This window comes from Corvus hawaiiensis, chromosome 11, assembly GCF_020740725.1.
Source record: "Corvus hawaiiensis isolate bCorHaw1 chromosome 11, bCorHaw1.pri.cur, whole genome shotgun sequence".
Lineage (NCBI taxonomy): Eukaryota > Metazoa > Chordata > Aves > Passeriformes > Corvidae > Corvus > Corvus hawaiiensis.
Genome location: NC_063223.1, coordinates 11986689 through 12003473, shown reverse-complemented (window position 1 = coordinate 12003473; position 16785 = coordinate 11986689). Strand labels below are relative to the sequence as shown.

Genomic DNA, 16785 nt, shown 5'->3' with positions numbered 1-16785 from the left:
AGTGTCCCCCGGTGCCTGCTGCCTCTCTGCGTGCTCTGCTGCTGGCTGCACCCTGTTGTCCAGTGTCTCCTGGTGCAAATCCTGCCGCTTTAGTGCCTCGTGTCTTCTTCTGTTGTGCCCCGGTGCGGCGAGACGTGCAAGTCCCGGAGTTCTAGTGCCTGTTGTGCGCTGAAGTGCCCCATCCCCCGCTGCCTCTCTTGTCGCCTGCTGTCCTTAGCGCCCTGCTCCCTGGTGTCCCCGGGTGTGCCCTGCTGCCTTGTGTCCCTCGTGCCCGGTATCCCCCGTTGCCACGCCGTCCCCGCTGTCCGTAGTGCCCGGAATCCCGCAGGGTCTTCCTTGTCCCCCCGTGGCTCCCGCCTCGCCCGGGGGCCGGTGCCAGTGCGTCGGGACTGCAAGTCCCGTCAAGCCGCGGGCGGGTGGCGCGGCCAATGGGGCTCGGGGGGCGGTGCGGCCGGTCGCTGCCTCCGCCGCCGCCCGGTGCCGCGGCGCAGAGAGCCCCGGAGCGGCCGCGCGGCGCCGGCCCCGCAGCCCGGCTCTGAGCCGCCCGCCCGGCCCGGCCCGCCCCGCCGCGCCCCGCCGCCCTCAATGAGGTTCTTCCGACTCACCTTCAAGTGCTTCGTGGATTGCTTCTGAGCCCCCCTCGGCCACGGAGCCGCCCCCGACCCGCCCCCGCTCCCCGGCCCCCCGCGACATGCCCCCCGTCCCCACCGACACGGCCGCCCCGCAGCCGCCCGACGCCCCGCGACGCGACGCCGCCGCCGCCGCCACAGCCGCGGCCGCCGCTGCCCCCGCGGGCTCCGGTAAGCGGGGAGCGCCGGGGAGGGATGAGCTTGGGGAGGGGGAGAGGGGGGCCCACGGCCACGCGCGACCGCGACGCGCCCCCTCCCGCCGCCGCGGGGTGAGTCACCGCTCTGCATTGTGACGTCACGCGCCGGCCTGACATCTGACGTCACGCCCCTACGCGCGGAGAGGGGCGCGCGGGGGGGGGGAGGTGCTTCCCCCCCCCTCGCGCCCCCACGGGCGCGCGTGACGGCGGCGTGGGCATCCCCCCTCCCCCCGTCTCGGCAGAAGGCCCCGGCGGGGCGGAGGGCGCAGAGCCCCCCACGGCGGGCGAGGAGCGGACAGTGACGGCACCACTGGTGCGACCCCCTGGTCCCCCCAAAGAGGCCGTTCCCGAACGGGAGACATGGACTCGGCAGATGGATTTCATCATGTCCTGCGTGGGCTTCGCCGTGGGGCTGGGCAACGTCTGGCGCTTCCCCTACCTGTGCTACAAGAACGGCGGAGGTGAGCCCCGTGCTCGCCCCGCGCCGCGGGGGTGTGCCCCGCGGGGCGGGGGGTGCCCCCTTCCCGCTCGATAGCGTATGCCTGGGGGTCACCCCACGCTGGGTCAGCTCGCCCTGCACCTTTGAGGGGCTCGTGGGCCACCCCGTGGGGGTCCAGAGTCACTCACGGGGCGGGGGGTCGTGGGAGCCCCCCACCACCTGCCCGTGCTGACCTACATCGCGGCAAGGGGAGGGCGCGGAGGCGCCTTTGCCATTCGCTGCGTCCGGGCGGGCGGCGCGGGGAAGGGGGGGAGCAAAAGGGGGGGCCGGGGGGACGGCAGCGGCTGAGCCGGCCTCCTGCCCGCGGCCCCAGGCGTCTTCCTCATCCCCTACCTGCTCATCGTCTTCGTGGGCGGCATCCCCATCTTCTTCTTGGAGGTGGCCCTGGGGCAGTTCATGAAGCAGGGGGGCATCGGCGCCTGGAACATCGCCCCCCTCTTCAAGGGTAATGTCACACCCTGCCCGCACCCTGCCTGTACCCTTCCCACAGCCGCTGCACCCTGCCCAGGGCCCCCGGCACCCTGCCTGCACCCTGACTGTGCCTCAGCTGCCTGCAGCCTGCTGGGGCCGGCAGCACCCTGCCCACGCCCTACCTGCTCCCCTGCACCTTGCCCGTGTCCCATTGCCACCCCTGTGCCCCGGCCAAGGGTGGCAGCTGCCTGCACCTGTGCCCCATGACACCCTGTCCTGCCCTGCCTGCCTTGCCTGCCCCTGTGGCTCCCTGCCTGCATGCTGCTGGATCCCAGGCAGCTGCTGGATCCCCACTGCAGAGGTATCCTGCCAGCTCCCCCCTGGTCCTGTGCCATGCTGCCAGCTGTCCCCACCCTGTCCTGTCCTGCCTGGGGCTGCCAGCTTCCCTGTCCCATTCCCACCAGCTCTCCCCTGTCCTGTCCCTGTCAGTTCTTCTCTGTCCTCCCACATCCCTCCAACACCCCACATCCCACTCCATGCCGGCTGCCAGATGCCCACAGGTGCCTGCGGGCTCTGGTCTCCCCATGCCACAGGTTTAGGCCTGGCCTCTATGGTGATCGTCTTCTTCTGCAACTCCTACTACATCATGATCTTGGTGTGGGGGCTCTTTTACCTGGTGCATTCACTGACGGACACCCTGCCCTGGGCCACCTGTGGCCACTCCTGGAACACGGAGCAGTGCACAGAGCTCTTCAACCCGGACCTGTGCCACAATGTCAGCACTAATGCCACTGCCAGCACTTGGACCTCCAATTTCAGCTGCGCTGACATGACCAACAAGCGCTCACCTGTCATTGAGTTTTGGGAGTGAGTGTGGGAACCAGGAGGGTGTCGTCTGGGGCTGGGGGTGTCATGCTGGCACTCAGCACAGCCCCACTCTGCAGGAACAAGGTGCTGCGTCTCTCTGGGGGCCTCAGCGAGCCAGGGGAGATGAACTGGCAGATGATCCTCTGCTTGGTCACCACCTGGGTCGTTGTCTACTTCTGCATTTGGAAGGGTGTCAAGTCAACTGGGAAGGTAATGCTGGCAGGGGGAACATGCATCAGGGCCACCAGTATGAGAGAATGGGACTGCAACACCCAGCACTGCTGTCTCCTGCCCTCCTGTGCCACTGCCCACAGGGGTGGGAGGCCCATGTCCCACATCTGTCCAGGAGGTGCTACCAGCTGCTGGGGACATTCCCAAGCTCTGGTCCTGCTGGGACACCTGTGGCACATGACAGAGAGCCCTGGCCTGGGGGGTCTCACGGCCACCCACTGCTCTTCAGATTGTCTACTTCACGGCACTCTTCCCGTATGTGGTCCTCATCCTGCTGCTGGCCCACGGAGTAACACTGCCTGGCGCGCTGGGCGGCATCATCTACTACCTGAAACCTGACTGGACCAAGCTGGTTGAGGCACAGGTGAGGGCAGTGGGGAGGGCAGCAGGGAGCTGGGTGCTAGACACCCCCTGGCACCCTCATCACCCCCTGACACCCTCCATCACACCCCAGGTCTGGATTGATGCTGGCACCCAGGTCTTCTTTTCCTATGCCATTGGGCTGGGTGCCCTGACTGCACTGGGCAGCTACAACCGCTTCCACAACAACTGCTACAGGTAGGGCTGTGCCAGCTGCAGGCAATCCCCCTGGTGTGTCCCAGTGACCCCATGGTGTGTCCCCCAATACCCCCCGGCACTTCCTTAAGACACTCCGCCCACAGGGATGCCTACATCCTGGCTGTGATCAACAGCTGCACCAGCTTCTTTGCCGGCTTCGTTGTCTTCTCCGTGCTCGGCTTCATGGCCTCTGAGCAAGGCGTGGACATCTCCAAGGTGGCCGAGTCTGGTGAGTGGTGGACGGTGGGTGCCAACTGACACTGTGTCCCCTGTGACACCCCTTGAGTGGCACCTCTGACCCTACTCTCCCACAGGTCCCGGGCTGGCTTTCATCGCCTACCCCAAAGCTGTGACACTGATGCCCTTGTCCCCGCTGTGGGCCACGCTCTTCTTCATCATGCTCCTTGTGCTGGGGCTGGACAGCCAGGTGCTGTGGTAACCAGGGAGATGGGGATCAGGGAGAGGATGGGTGGCACATCCCCACTGAGCCCTGCTTTGTGCCACAGTTTGTCGGTGTGGAGGGTTTCATCACGGGCATCCTGGACCTGTTCCCCCAGCCGGGGGCTGGCTCGCTGCGCCGTGAGCTCACCGCTGCGCTCTGCTGCATCGTCTGCTGCCTCATTGACCTCTCCATGGTCACGCAGGTGGGGGACGCAGCAGGGACACTACCAGCCAGCCCCACACCAGCTGCCTGCCCCTGTTCCTCAGGCAGCACCTCCCATGAGGTCCCACTGTGGGGTGGGAGCTCCCTGGGGCTGCTGCCCTCATGTCCGTGGAGCTGCCCATGGCATGGGGGTCTCTGTGGGGTAGGGGTGCTGTGGGAGCAGGGTGCCCATGGCATGCAGGGTGTCCATGCCAGGTGGGGTACCGGTGCTGGCAAGGCTATGACAGTGCCAGCGTGGCGGTGTGTGGGGCAGCCAGCACAATGCTGGTGACACGGGCACCTTCCTGGCAGGGCGGCATGTACGTATTCCAGCTCTTTGACAACTACTCGGCCAGCGGGATCACGCTGCTGTGGCAGGCTTTCTGGGAGTGCGTAGTCATTGCCTGGGTCTATGGTGAGGCCAGGGGGACACGGTGGGGGGGACGCAAGGGAGACACAAGTGCCCTGACTGACGCCCGCCTCCCTGCAGGTGCCGACCGCTTCATGGACGATGTGGCCCGTATGATCGGCTACCGGCCCCTGCCCGTCATGAAGTGGTGCTGGGCTGTGGTGACACCGCTGGTCTGCGTGGTGAGCAAGGCCACCGCGCGTGGGGACACGCGTGTGCCACCGCCCCGCGCTGTGCCGCGGGCACTGAGCGCCCCCCGGCGGCCGCTGTAGGCACACGCGTGTCGCGACCGTGGGGCGATGGACACGTCGGGGGCTACGGCGGTGACACGCGTCGGGGGGGGGACCGCCAGCTCCCTGCCCCGTGGGTCCTCACCTCTCTCTCCACCCAGGGCATCTTTGTGTTCCACGTGGTGAACTACAAGCCGCTGACATACAATAAGACGTACGTGTACCCGTGGTGGGGGGAAGCCATCGGCTGGGTCCTGGCGCTCTCCTCCATGCTCTGCATCCCCTGCACTGTTATCTACAAGCTCCTGCGCTGCAAAGGCTCCTTCCGCGAGGTGAGGGCGGTGCAGTGGGATCGCTCCTACCTCTGTCCCCGCCCCATCCTCAGCCATGGTTGCCCCCCTGTTAGTCCTGTCCCCAGCCCAGTCCCGGCCCCATTCAAATCCCACCATCCACATTGCCGTTTCAGTCCCATCCACCACCAGATCCCATCGTTGTCTTCGTCACTGTCTGATTGCAATTCAAATCCCACCAGTGTCCACGTTGCCATCACAGTCCCATCCACAGTCAGATCCCATCCCTGTCTTCATCACTGTCTCATTCCTATCCGAATCATGTGCCTGTCCCCATTGTCTCACTCCCATCCAAATCCCATCCCTGTCCCCATTACTGTCTCATACCCAACCTTACCTGATTCCCACAGCTGCTTACATCACTGTCTCAGTCCTATCCCTATCCCTGTCACAGCCAAATCCTGTGCGTGTCCCCATCACTGTCTCCTTGCAATCCCTCTTCTTCTGTAAATCCCATTTAATCCCTTTCCCATCCTAGGTTCACCCCCATCCAAGTCCTGTTCCAGTCTTCATCGTTCGCACTCCTACCAGATTCCCATCCCCACTGTTGTCTCACTCCCAGCCTCTCCCAAACCCCATCCTTGCTGACATCACTGTCTTAATCCTGTGTCTCAGTCCCGTCCCTGTCCCCATGCAATCTCTGTCCCTTTCTCAATCCCATTTCAATCCCTTCCCTGTCCCAGTTTCACCTCCACCCCCCATCCTATCCCTGTGCATTGCGGGGAATTCACCAAGATGGGTCCAGGCAGTCCCAGTGCTGTTGTCCCTCAGTGCTGACACGGTGTCCCCACAGCGCTGGCAGCTCCTGACCACTCCAATCTGGGGCCAACACCACCTGGAGTACCTGACGCCAGAGGCAGAGGCCAAGCTGCTGGCCCCAGAGCCCCCCAAGGAGAAGGCGACGCTCTTCGAGACTGTGATCTGAGCGTGGGGAGGGTCGCACTGCTCCCGCCTGCCATAGCAATAATGCCAGCACCGCCTCCCACCCACGCTGCCCCGTGCCCCCCGCGCCGCCCTGGCCGCCGGCCTCGCTGCAGGGGGGTGAACACAGCGAGGTGGGGGTGCTGGGGGCCACGGAGCCAGGGCGGCCGCGGGGCGCAGGAGGGGTCCCCGGCGCGGGGGAGCGTGGCGGCCCGGGGGGGATGGCAGGGAGGCCGCAGGCTGGGGGAGTGAGTGGGACAGCCCTTCCCTGGCCCCTGCCCGGAGCCCCCATGGCCCCCCACTCACTAACTGCTTCCCGTAGCGTTTGTCTGGTGTAACCCCAACCGCCCCGACATCTGGCAATAAACTGGGAGACCCTGGCAGCGCTGGCACTGCAGACAGGGGAAATGGGGCACTGGCAGCGGGCAAGTGAGGGGTGAGGTGTGGGGTGGCACTGGGCTTTGGGGGAGAGAGGTTTGAAGGGGATAGGGTTCAGGAATTCAGGGTCACCTGGGTTCCTCTCTTGGGTGACTTGCAGGGGACAGGCTGCTGGAGCAATGGAGTCTTCATCCTTCACCACCACAGGATGTGGGTGCCCACAGGCTGTACCAAACTCCTGTGGGACTGGGGGACCCCATGCAGCCAGGGCTGGCCTTGCTTATCAGCCCCAAGAGGCAGATTTCAGCCCAGAGGCTTTGGGGGGACCTTACTGTCCCCAAGAGGTGGGTCAGGATCCAGCTGTACCCCAATGGGAGCTTTTCATGTCAGCTTTGTAGCTCCCTGCTCCATGCACTGTACCTTGGGAACAGCCCTGGGCTGCTGAGGGCTGTGTGGACAAGTGGATGAGGCAGCCACTGGGCATGTAGGCAGAAGAAATCAAAGGCTTAACCTGCCCCAGAACCCTTGAGCTGCCTGAGCCCTGTTGCAGCGGGGTGCCAGCTAGGGAGTGCACGTGCCCTGTGCCCCACACCAGTAGCTCCTGGGGAGGCCAGCTCCAGTTTGTGCTGTGGGAACCTGCATGGAGCCCAGAGAAAACCACCAGCATGCTGTGCTTGGAGTGGCTGCCTTCCAGTGCCTTGGCTTGATGTCAGCGTCTGGCTGTGCCCAGCATCCCATCTCCAGCAGTGCCTTGGCCACCCCTGGTGTGTGGTTGTCCTGCCCATGAAGGGACAAGGGGGAAGAAGTGTCCCCATCTGCCCCAGCCATCCTCAGGGCTGAAGCAGCACTGTCATGCTAGGTGTCCATGTCCAGTTGCTGGGATCGCCAGGGTTCCAGAGACTCTTATTTCAGGGCGTGGGTTTGCCCCACCACGATACCCTCTCACCCTACTGGGGTGAGCCAGCAGTTCCTGCCCCACCGGCAATGCACACTAATTAGCGCGGGCAGGGCGGAAGCATCACTGATAATTGGCAGTGACTCTTCAGCACGGAGCCTCACGTGCCTGGGGCACAGCAGGACTTTCCGGCAGGGCTGGTCTGTGGGACCGGCTGGCATCCCAGTGTGTCGACCGCCATGCGGGACCTGGCTGGCTCCCCAACACCAGAGCAGGGACAGGGTTGGGTGCAGGGTGTGGGGATGAACATTGTCATCGCCTTCACTTTGCGCCACAGCACGCCCTGGTCCCACCACCGCTTCCTAAAAGGCACAGCTGTGGGGTGTTGCCAGCACAGAAGGTGAGAGCACGGGGACCAGGCGGAGGTGGTCAAAGGAAAGGCAGAGGACAAGGGTTAAAGGGGTGCCAAGGTTTCCCTTTGCTGGCTGGGCTTTCCTCGCGGGTCTCCTGTAGCATCCACGTGAGCCCACAGGAGGGGACGTGCCGCACTTTGTGCCCTCGCAGGGGCAGGCACCCGTGGCACCATGAACCGGATCACGGTGTACGAGCGTGCCAACTTTGAGGGGCTGAGCCGAGAGTTCACCTGTGATGTGCCTGACCTGCACGAGCTGGATTTTGGGAACTGCATCGCCTCCCTGAAGGTGGAGGGGCAGCCATGGATTGCCTACACGGACCCCAAATATGAGGGCGAGCCGCATGCCTTTGAGGAGGGCGAGTACCCCTCTGTGGATCGGCCCAACAGCTTCTCAGCACTGCGCCTCGTGCACCATGACCTGGGGGACCCCCAGATCACCCTCTACGAGCACCCCAACTTCCAAGGCGCCTGCAAGGTGGTGACAGAGGAGACCAACTTGGCGTATGGGTACTTCAACGACCGGGTGGCCTCCCATGTAGTGCAGCGAGGCGTCTGGCTGCTCTACCAGCATCCCAGCCGGGGCGGCTGGCACTGCCTGGCATGGCCTGGCGAGCATCTCGCTGACTACAAACTGGAGCTGAATTTTCAGTCTCGGCTGTCCCACCTGCGTCCGCTACGCCCCGGGCGGCCCCTGGTCTCAGCACGTCTCCTCTGGGAGCAGAAGCGGGTGGAGGAGGAGCGGGAGGTGCTGGTGGATGAGATTGAGGGGGTGAACGAGACAGAGTCGGAGCAGGCTCTGGCGGCCAGCAGCAGCCGGGAGTACGGCACCACACTCTGGCAGAGCTTCCACTTCAGCAATGCCACTAGCCTCAAAGCCGGGCTCTCCTTCACGCTGACCGTGGAAGCCTCCAACATCTTCACGGTGCAGAAAGGGCGCAGTGAAACCAGCACTCGCCGGCAGTGCGTGGAGGTGCAGTTGCCGGCGAAGATCCCCCCACGCACAGCGCTCAGCATCCAAGTCCTGCGGAAGGAGGTAACGCTCTCCGTCCCGGTCCTGCTCACCATCACCCAGAACGAGAACGTTCGTACAGAGATGGGCGAGTACCGCAGTGTCTCGGGTACCAATGTCAGTGCCCGTTATAGCTTGAAGCCACTGCCAGCTACGGGCAGGGAGCAGGCAGCCACCAAGGGGAAAGGCACAGTGCCTGGCACCAGGATGGAGCTATAGCTCTGTGCCAGTGCTAAGCAATGGCTGTCCCCTCCATGGTGTGGGACCCACTGCGACACCAGCGTTGACTCCAGCACCCGCCCACGGGGGAGCCACGACCTGCCTTGTCTGGTTGTGTCCGGTGGCTCTGGCTGGCAGGACCTGCCAGTGCCTCCTCCCACCCAGTATTTCCAATAAACCCCCTTCCCCAACCACTCGAGTCTGCTGCTACTTGAGCTGAGGTGGGAGTAGGATTGGTGGAACACTGGGCTAGCGGGGCACTGAGCTAAGACGAGACACCAAGCTGGGAAGGGACGTCGGGCTGGAGGGGGACTCCCGGGCTGAGGCAGGAAACGTGGGGTTGTGGAGGACACCGGGCTGAGGGGGGACATCGGGCCGGGGGGGGGGGGGGGGGGGGCACCGGGCCGGAAGAAATAGAGAATACCCGGCTGGGGAAGCTGGTGGGGCAAAGCGGTGAGCTGGGAACACCAGACTGGACAAGACGTCAGACGGGGGAGAGCGGGAGGACACTGGGCTGAGGCAGCCGAAGTTCCACCGGTCTGGGGAAACCTGAGGACACTGAGATGAGGGGTGTACTAGGGCAGCGGGGGGGGGGGCGGGTGAGGAGGGAAGAGGATGGACACTGGGCTGGCGGGGCCAAGGGACCACGCACGATCCGGGGAAGCTGTGGACACCGAGCCGGCCTGGCTCCGCATAAATCGGGCTGAGGCCGCCACCGCGACCCGCCTTGGGCGTGTGCGTCCCCATGGGCCTCTCGCAGGCCCCGTGCCCGGGGCCGTCGGAGCAGGCGGAGACACACAAGGCACACTGGAGGCGCGGGCACCAGCCGCGGGGCACAAAGCGCCGGGAGAGGGGGCGCCGGGGGCGGGATGCAGCACGCGCTCCGCCCCCGGGCCCACCTCCAGCCCCGCCCCCCACGTGGCCGCCGCCGCCGCCGGTCTCTTTAAATGATGCAACAGCCCGCGCGCTGAGCCCGCCTCCCGCACACCCATTGGTCCGGCCGGCGCGGGTCTCCCCCCTTCCATTGGCCGGGACGGAGCGCTCTCGCTGCCGGTTGGCGGGGCGCGGACGCGTCCCCGGGCGGGCGGTGGCGGAGGCGGCAGCATGGCGGCGGCGGTGGCGGCGGCGGCGATGGCGGCGGAGGAGGCGGAGGAGGCGCTGGGGCTGTTCACCGGCATCGGCCTCAGCGAGGCCAAGGCGCGCGAGACGCTACGCAACGGGGCACTCAGCGCGCTGCTGCGCCGGGCCGTGCTGCAGGTGCGTCCGCCGCGGGCCCGCACCCTGGTCCCCGGTCCTCGATCCCCAGTATCCCGTCATCCCGATGTCACCTCGGGACCCGGCCACCCTGGGAACTCGCTACCCCGGCACCGGTGTCACCCTCGGGACTCGGTACCCTCATCCCCGGTGTCACCCCGGTACATCGGCACCGTGGTCCCGCTGTCACCCCCTCGACCCCAGCCTTCCCGGCTTCACCGATCCCCCCAAGCGGCCTTGGCCCTTGGCACTCTCCCGTTCCGCTCCGGTCCCCGGTGCTGCCGGTTCGCCAGGGCTCGGGCCCCGGTCCTGCCCTGACTTTCCCCGGGGCGGCGGCAGGCTCGGAGCGCGCTGGGCCCGGCGCTGGACAAAGCCACCGGGACACTTCTCTACAACACGGCCGCCCGCCTCAAGGACCCGAAGCACCTCGCCTTCCTCGTCGGCTACATCGCTCGCAGGGAGATCCTCACTGACCTGCAGCTCAGCGGTACCGTGCGGCCCCGGCCCCCGCCCGGCCCCAGCCCCGGGAGCGCCGCTCTTCATCTCTGCTCTGTCCCCAGCTGCCCTGGAGTACGTGAGGAGCCACCCCTTGGAGCCCCTGGATGTGGCAGACTTTGAGCGGTCTTGCGGTGTGGGGGTCTGCATCACCCCCGAGCAGATCGAGGAAGCGGTGAGTGGGGCTGTGATCCTGTGGAGACAGCACAGGGGACATTGGACTGGCTCCTGCTGTGCTTTCGCCTGCCTTGCTCACCCCGGTGTCCCCTGCGCTGCTCCCAGGTGGAGGCTGTGATCAGCAAGCATCGAGCAGAGCTGCTGGCAGAGCGCTACCACTTCAACATGGGGCTGCTGATGGGTGAGTGCGGACACCGGGGCAACCCCTGCCTGATGCTGGTGGCTGTCACGTCCCTGTGCCTGACTGCCAGTGCCACTGTCTGCTCCCCTGGATCTTGAGAGCCAGCCTTTTGCCACGGGGAGATGTCATCCTGCCAGATCCCCCGCACAGGCAGGGCATAGTACCCAGCAACAGAGACAGCCCTGGGGCAAAGGGTGTGGCATTCTGCATCAATGGCCTCACCCCCGGGCTGGGCCCTGCCCCTTGCCCACGGGGTGCCCTGTCTGCAGGGGAGGCACGGAACCGGCTGCAGTGGGCAGACGGGAAGACCATCAAGAACGAGGTGGACCTGCAGGTGGGTGCGAGATTACTGCGTCAGGTGCTGCTGTGGTCCCCTGGAGGTGCCGTGACTGGTGGGGACCTGCCAGCCAGTCCCCTGGAGGGCCCAGTGCTGGGGACAGCCTGCCTCAGCTGGGTGCAGGCAGGGTGAGGGGAGTGATGGCTGCACAGGACACCTCCAGGCCTTGGGGCACAGGGAGCCTTTTTGACTCCTGATTCTTTGACTCCTGGCTGTGTCACTCTTCTCCAGGTGCTGCATTTGCTTGGGCCAAAGACAGAAGCTGACCTGGAAAAGAAGCCAAAGGTAAGGAGAAGGGGAGGCTGGTGACTTGGATGGTATTCTCCTGCAAAGTGTTCAGGCAGAATCCCAAATAGCTGCTCTGGGCTGAGCTGCCACCATGGGAACAGGTCTGAGGGAGTGCTGAGGACAGCAGGCTGGGCCAGGAGGGGAAGGTATGTGCTACAGCTGGGCACTCAGGATGCTCTGCTGGTCTCTGCAGGCTGCAAAGGCCCGTCTGGCCCCAGCAGAGAAACAGAAGGTGGCTGTGGTGGAGAACGGTAAGAGACTGTCCTCTCCCCCAGCCCTTTAGGTCCTGCTGGGACCTGCTTCCAAGCTGGGCCCTGGGAGCTGCAATCAGGGAGCTCAGCCCCATCTCTCTGCAGGTGACATGGGCACAGAGACACAGTCGCTGCTGGAGCAGCTGCGGGGAGAAGCCCTGAAGTTCCACAAGCCAGGTAAGTGTGAGGAGCTGCTGCCATTGTGGGGCCACTCCACTGGCTCTGTGCCTGGTCCCAGCTCTCCATGCTGCAGAGGACTGGACAGGTCCTGTGTCCTTCCCCCCTGCCTGCTGGGCTTGGCATGGTTAGGGCAGTGCTGTATCCCTGAGCATCTTCTGCCTGCAGGAGAAAACTACAAGACTGAGGGCTACGTGGTGACACCAAACACTATGGCCCTGCTGAAGCAGCACCTGGCAATCACGAGTGGGCAGGTGAGGCCATGTCCGTCAGCCCAGCGGTTCCATGTGAGAGTGACACAGCCGGGGTGGGTGGGGAACACACAGCTCACAGGGGGCACGACCAGAGGCAGCACCCACACAGCATGGGGTGCTCTGCAGGACTGCCAGGGGCTCATGTCAGTGCCACTGCTGTCAGGGAAGGTAAGAGTCTCCTGCTGAAGGACAGAGGTGTCCCCTCTCCCCCTCCAGGTACGGACACGGTTCCCTCCTGAGCCTAATGGTATCCTGCACATTGGCCATGCCAAGGCCATCAACTTCAACTTTGGCTATGCCAAGGTAAAAAGCACCAAGCTGCCCTGGCCCCTGCTTTCCCCTGCTGCTTGGCTGCTGGCCTGGCCCTGTGGTCCCTCAGGGAGCAGCTGCTCACTATCTCTTCATCCCCAGGCCAACGGTGGTGTGTGCTTCCTGCGCTATGATGACACCAACCCTGAGAAGGAGGAGGAGAAGTACTTCACAGCCATCCGGGAGATGGTGGAGTGGCTGGGTATGGCTCAGGATGGGGAGGGCAGGATCAAGCCAGGTGCCAGGGACACCCCTACATTCAGGTCTTGCTGCTGGGCCTTTGGGCTTCTTCCAACCTGTTCCATTTCACCCATCCCCACAGGCTACCAGCCCTATGCAGTGACACACGCGTCGGATTACTTTGACCAGCTCTACACCTGGGCCCTGGAGCTTATACGCAGGTGAGCATGTGGGGCAGTAGGAATGTGCCGGGGTGGTGTTGATGTCCTATGCCGTGGCTGGGGGTCCTCCTTGCCCAGAGGATGGGCCCCTCATGTCTGGTGATGGCATTTCCCCTCCGTAGGGGTCAGGCATATGTCTGCCATCAGAAGGTTGAAGAGATCAAGGGCCACAACCCACCGCCCTCACCGTGGCGGGACCGGCCTGTGGAGGAGTCACTCCTGCTCTTTGAGGTACTCCTGGCTGGGGCAGGTGCTGCATGCCTGTGGGGTCTGGATCTGTGGCTCAGCTGAAAGCTTCCCCCCTCTCCACAGGACATGCGAAAGGGCAAGTTTGGGGAGGGGGAAGCCACGCTGAGGATGAAGATGGTGATGGAGGACGGGAAGATGGATCCCGTTGCCTACCGCGTCAAGTTCACTCCACACCACCGCACTGGGGACAAGTGGTAGGGAGGGCCTGCCATGTCCTGCCACATGTGGTGGGGGTGGGTCTGGACTTCCTGGAAGTGGGGAGGTGTCAGGAGTGGAGCAGCACCGTGCTTTGCCCCGAGCCAACTGTGTCTGCCTTGCAGGTGCATCTACCCCACGTATGACTACACACACTGCCTCTGCGACTCCATCGAGCACATCACACACTCCCTCTGCACCAAGGAGTTCCAGGCCAGGTGAGCACTGTGCACAGCATGGCCCAGGGCTGAGCTATACCTGGGAGCAGATGGCTGCATCCCGGTGGCTGCCAGAGTACTAGGGGACAGTGTGTCCATGTGGCTGAGCTGGGCTGTGCCTGTATCTCCCTTGCAGGCGCTCCTCCTACTTCTGGCTGTGCAATGCTCTGGATGTTTACTGCCCTGTGCAGTGGGAATATGGGCGCCTGAACCTGCTCTACACTGTTGTCTCCAAGAGAAAGATCATCCGTCTGGTGGAGACAGGTGCTGTGAGGTAGGAGCAGGGCCAGCAGCCAGGATGGGGCTCACCCAGGGCATGCCAGGTTGCCACACCAGTGTTCCTTAGGGACTGGGATGATCCGCGGCTCTTCACGCTGACAGCCCTGCGCCGGCGAGGCTTCCCCCCCGAGGCCATCAACAACTTTTGTGCACGGGTAGGCATCAGATAGGATGGGACAGGGCAGATGGATGCATCCCCTGGCCAGCATGGTCACAGCAGGCTGTCCCTCAGGTTGGTGTGACAGTGGCCCAGGCGACAATGGAGCCACATTTGCTGGAGGCATGTGCACGGGAGGTGCTGAACGAGCAGGCCCCCCGCGCCATGGCTGTCCTGGAGCCCCTCAAGGTCACCATCACCAACTTCCCTGCTCCGAAGGTGAGACTGTCATGAGCTGTGGTCGAGTGGGGTTCCTTGAGATCAGCTTTCACGCCCTCTTTCTCCCCAGCCACTGGAGGTCCTTGTGCCCAACTTTCCAGCCGATGAGAGCCGTGGTTTTCACAAAGTGCCCTTCCATCAGACCATCTACATTGAGGAGACGGACTTCAGGGAGGTAAGCCAGGCCCACTGGACCATACTGCCCTCACTCCTGGAGCTACAGCTTGTGCAGCAGGAGCCTGGCAGCACTGGAAGTGGTGGTGGTGGTGCTGCACACAGAGATCACAGGCGGGTGCTGAGCACCTGACTGTGACGCCCAAATGTGCCAGCAGCTCTGATGAGCACTGGGCAAGTATTGCCCTCAGCTTGGCCAGGACGTGTCCAACCTATGGTGCTCAACCTGGCCCTGTCTGTGGGAACATCCCACAGCAACGTGGGAGTTCAAACAGCCCTGGGATCACTGATCCCTGGGATGGTGGGAGTGGGGATGGAGAGACATGCTGGAGGGGAGGCCGGCTGCCCATGCTGGGACCCCTCATGCATCTGTGAACTCTCTTACAGGAGGCAGACAAGGGCTACAAGCGCCTGGCCCCTGGGCAGTCGGTGGGGCTGCGCCACGCTGGCTACGTCATCACTGTCCAGAATGTCATCAAGGTGCGTGGCCGTGGGCACTGGTGACATGATGTTGGGCTGTGGAATGTCAGGACATGGCCATGCCCCAGCAGGGAAGGGCAGCGATGGTCATCTCGTGCTGGACACTCTGGGCACAGTGAGGGCCCAGGCTGCCTGTGTGGCTGCTCTCTGCCTGCCCTGTGCCTCACAGTGGAGAACAAGGTGTCCCCGAGTTGTGGGGCTGGGCGTTCAGTCCTAGGCTTGCTGGGGTAAGGCTGCTGCCTGACAGCTTAGCTCATCTCCTCTCCCTCAGGACGTCAGTGGACGTGTCATTGAGCTGGAGGTGACCTGCACCAAGTCGGATGTGGCGGAAAAGCCCAAAGCTTTCATCCACTGGGTGTCGGTGCCTGTGACATGTGAAGTGCGGCTCTATGAGCGGCTGTGAGTATCTGGCTGCCAACAGAGGCCATAACATGCTCAGCATGCTGGAGCAGCAGCACAGCTGTACACCAGCAGGCCCTCCTGGGGTCTGCCCACAACAGGGATCTGCCCTGGGGAAGATGATGCTCTGTGGTCCCACTATATCCACTCATCTGGCAGCTTTGGGATAAGACTCTTATCTCATGGCAGGTTTTTGCACAAAAATCCTGAGGACCCATTGGAGGTACCTGGTGGCTTTCTGAGTGACCTCAACCCTGTGAGTAGTGGCAGCAGCTGGGGTTATGGGCTCGGGGGGAAAGTGGGGACCTCCTGCACCCAGTCCTGAGGACACCCACTTCCTTGTACACCCTACCTCTCTTGGGGCAAGGCCTTACTCTGTCTTGGAGGGAAGAGGAGCTGGGGGGAGCAGGCCTGTGGAGAGGACAGAAGGGTCAGTGTGCTGGCTGAGCTGTCCCCCCTGCCAGGACTCCCTGCGTGTGGTGCACAATGCCCTGGTCGACAGCTCTGTCCACTCTGCCCGACCCTTTGACAAGTTCCAGTTTGAGCGCCTGGGCTACTTCTCTGTGGATCCCGACAGTGAGGAGGGGAAGGTGAGCCCTGGGATGGAGGCAGTGGGGCAGCCTGCACCCACTTGTGCAGCACCCCCTGCCCGCCATGGGGCTCTGAGCAGACCCTATGTTTCTCCCCAGATGGTGTTCAACCGGACAGTGACGCTCAAGGAGGACCCTGGCAAGGCCTGAGGGACCCGCTGCTGCTACACCACTGTGGTGTTGCTTCCTTGGGGGTCCTTGCACACCCCCAGTGCCACCGTGCCTTGGTGCAGCCCCCTGGGGTGCCTCACAGCATTGCCTCAATAAATGGAGATCGCAGTCCTGTCCCTGCACTGTCACTGCCTCCTCCTGCTCAGTCTTGGGGTGCTGGGGTGGGGGTAGTCTCCTGTTTGTCCCCCTGATGAGCCTTGGGTTGGGGGTGTGTGTGTGAGGGTGTCTCCCTTGTTCTGGGGGCACGGAGTCTGCTCCTATGTGCTGTGTAGCACTGATGTGACCCCATGGGAGCTGCAGCTCCCCCAGCCAGCACCATAATGTTGGGCTGGGGTCAAGGGTGTCGAGGTGGCATGGAAAAGTGTCTCGGGGGGGTGCAGGTGGGGTGCAGGCAGGACAGGTGGGTGCAGGGGATGTGCGGGGGGGTGCAGGTAGGGCAGGCAGGGCACAGGGGGTGCAAAAAAGGTGCAGGCAGGGTGTGCACACTGTGTACAAACACCGCCGGAGCGCCCTACCCCCTTAAGGTGGACTTGAGTGGGATGGTCCCTGCCCGGCCCCGGGCTGGGGGTCAGAGGGGTGTCCCCGCGGAACTGGTGTGAAGCCCGTGCCCTTAGCCCCGTGCCTGTGCCCCTGGACCTGAAGCAGGTGGAGGGAGACCCTGCCCAGCCC

At 64.0% G+C, this 16785-nt stretch overlaps 3 protein-coding genes across 4 annotated transcripts; all 3 read left to right on the top strand.

Moving 5' to 3' along the window:
• Positions 1-769: 769 nt before the first annotated feature.
• SLC6A8 (solute carrier family 6 member 8) lies at positions 770-6328 on the top strand. 2 transcript variants are annotated; one of them, XM_048315747.1, is made up of 14 exons: positions 770-800; positions 1069-1287; positions 1639-1770; positions 2330-2603; positions 2663-2813; positions 3064-3198; positions 3289-3392; positions 3497-3621; positions 3707-3819; positions 3899-4036; positions 4348-4450; positions 4526-4626; positions 4836-5006; positions 5818-6328. In XM_048315747.1, exons 2-14 carry the CDS (start codon positions 1200-1202, stop codon positions 5947-5949), a joined length of 1767 nt encoding a protein of 588 aa, XP_048171704.1. In that variant the 5' UTR covers positions 770-800; positions 1069-1199; the 3' UTR covers positions 5950-6328. The 2 variants fall into 2 exon arrangements, with proteins under 2 accessions (XP_048171704.1, XP_048171705.1); XM_048315748.1 differs by having other exon boundaries at positions 772-800; positions 2681-2813.
• Positions 6329-6416: 88 nt separating this feature from the next.
• Positions 6417-9055, top strand: LOC125331581 (epidermal differentiation-specific protein-like). Its single transcript, XM_048315749.1, has one exon. It carries the CDS (start codon positions 7803-7805, stop codon positions 8859-8861), a length of 1059 nt encoding a protein of 352 aa, XP_048171706.1. The 5' UTR covers positions 6417-7802; the 3' UTR covers positions 8862-9055.
• An 895-nt stretch (positions 9056-9950) lies between these two features.
• On the top strand, positions 9951-16238 carry QARS1 (glutaminyl-tRNA synthetase 1). The gene is made up of 24 exons (XM_048316152.1): positions 9951-10118; positions 10455-10602; positions 10676-10785; positions 10893-10968; positions 11238-11302; positions 11537-11590; positions 11787-11844; positions 11950-12021; positions 12190-12275; positions 12492-12578; positions 12687-12786; positions 12907-12985; positions 13108-13216; positions 13298-13428; positions 13555-13647; positions 13784-13921; positions 13994-14081; positions 14159-14302; positions 14373-14477; positions 14864-14956; positions 15228-15355; positions 15545-15611; positions 15820-15945; positions 16045-16238. The coding sequence occupies exons 1-24, from the start codon at positions 9966-9968 to the stop codon at positions 16093-16095; spliced, it is 2361 nt and encodes a 786-aa protein (XP_048172109.1). The 5' UTR covers positions 9951-9965; the 3' UTR covers positions 16096-16238.
• Positions 16239-16785: the final 547 nt, after the last annotated feature.

Excerpts from the sequence above, each read along its gene's own strand:
- QARS1 (XM_048316152.1), top strand. The coding sequence starts at position 9,966 with ATGGCGGCGGCGGTGGCGGCGGCGGCGATGGCGGCGGAGGAGGCGGAG. Across the intron at positions 13,648-13,783 it reads ACCAAGGAGTTCCAGGCCAG|GCGCTCCTCCTACTTCTGGC; the intron begins GTGAGCACTGTG and ends TCTCCCTTGCAG. Across the intron at positions 14,082-14,158 it reads TCAACAACTTTTGTGCACGG|GTTGGTGTGACAGTGGCCCA; the intron begins GTAGGCATCAGA and ends GCTGTCCCTCAG.
- LOC125331581 (XM_048315749.1), top strand. The coding sequence starts at position 7,803 with ATGAACCGGATCACGGTGTACGAGCGTGCCAACTTTGAGGGGCTGAGC.
- SLC6A8 (XM_048315747.1), top strand. The coding sequence starts at position 1,200 with ATGGATTTCATCATGTCCTGCGTGGGCTTCGCCGTGGGGCTGGGCAAC. Across the intron at positions 3,820-3,898 it reads TGCTGGGGCTGGACAGCCAG|TTTGTCGGTGTGGAGGGTTT; the intron begins GTGCTGTGGTAA and ends TTTGTGCCACAG. Across the intron at positions 4,037-4,347 it reads ACCTCTCCATGGTCACGCAG|GGCGGCATGTACGTATTCCA; the intron begins GTGGGGGACGCA and ends CCTTCCTGGCAG.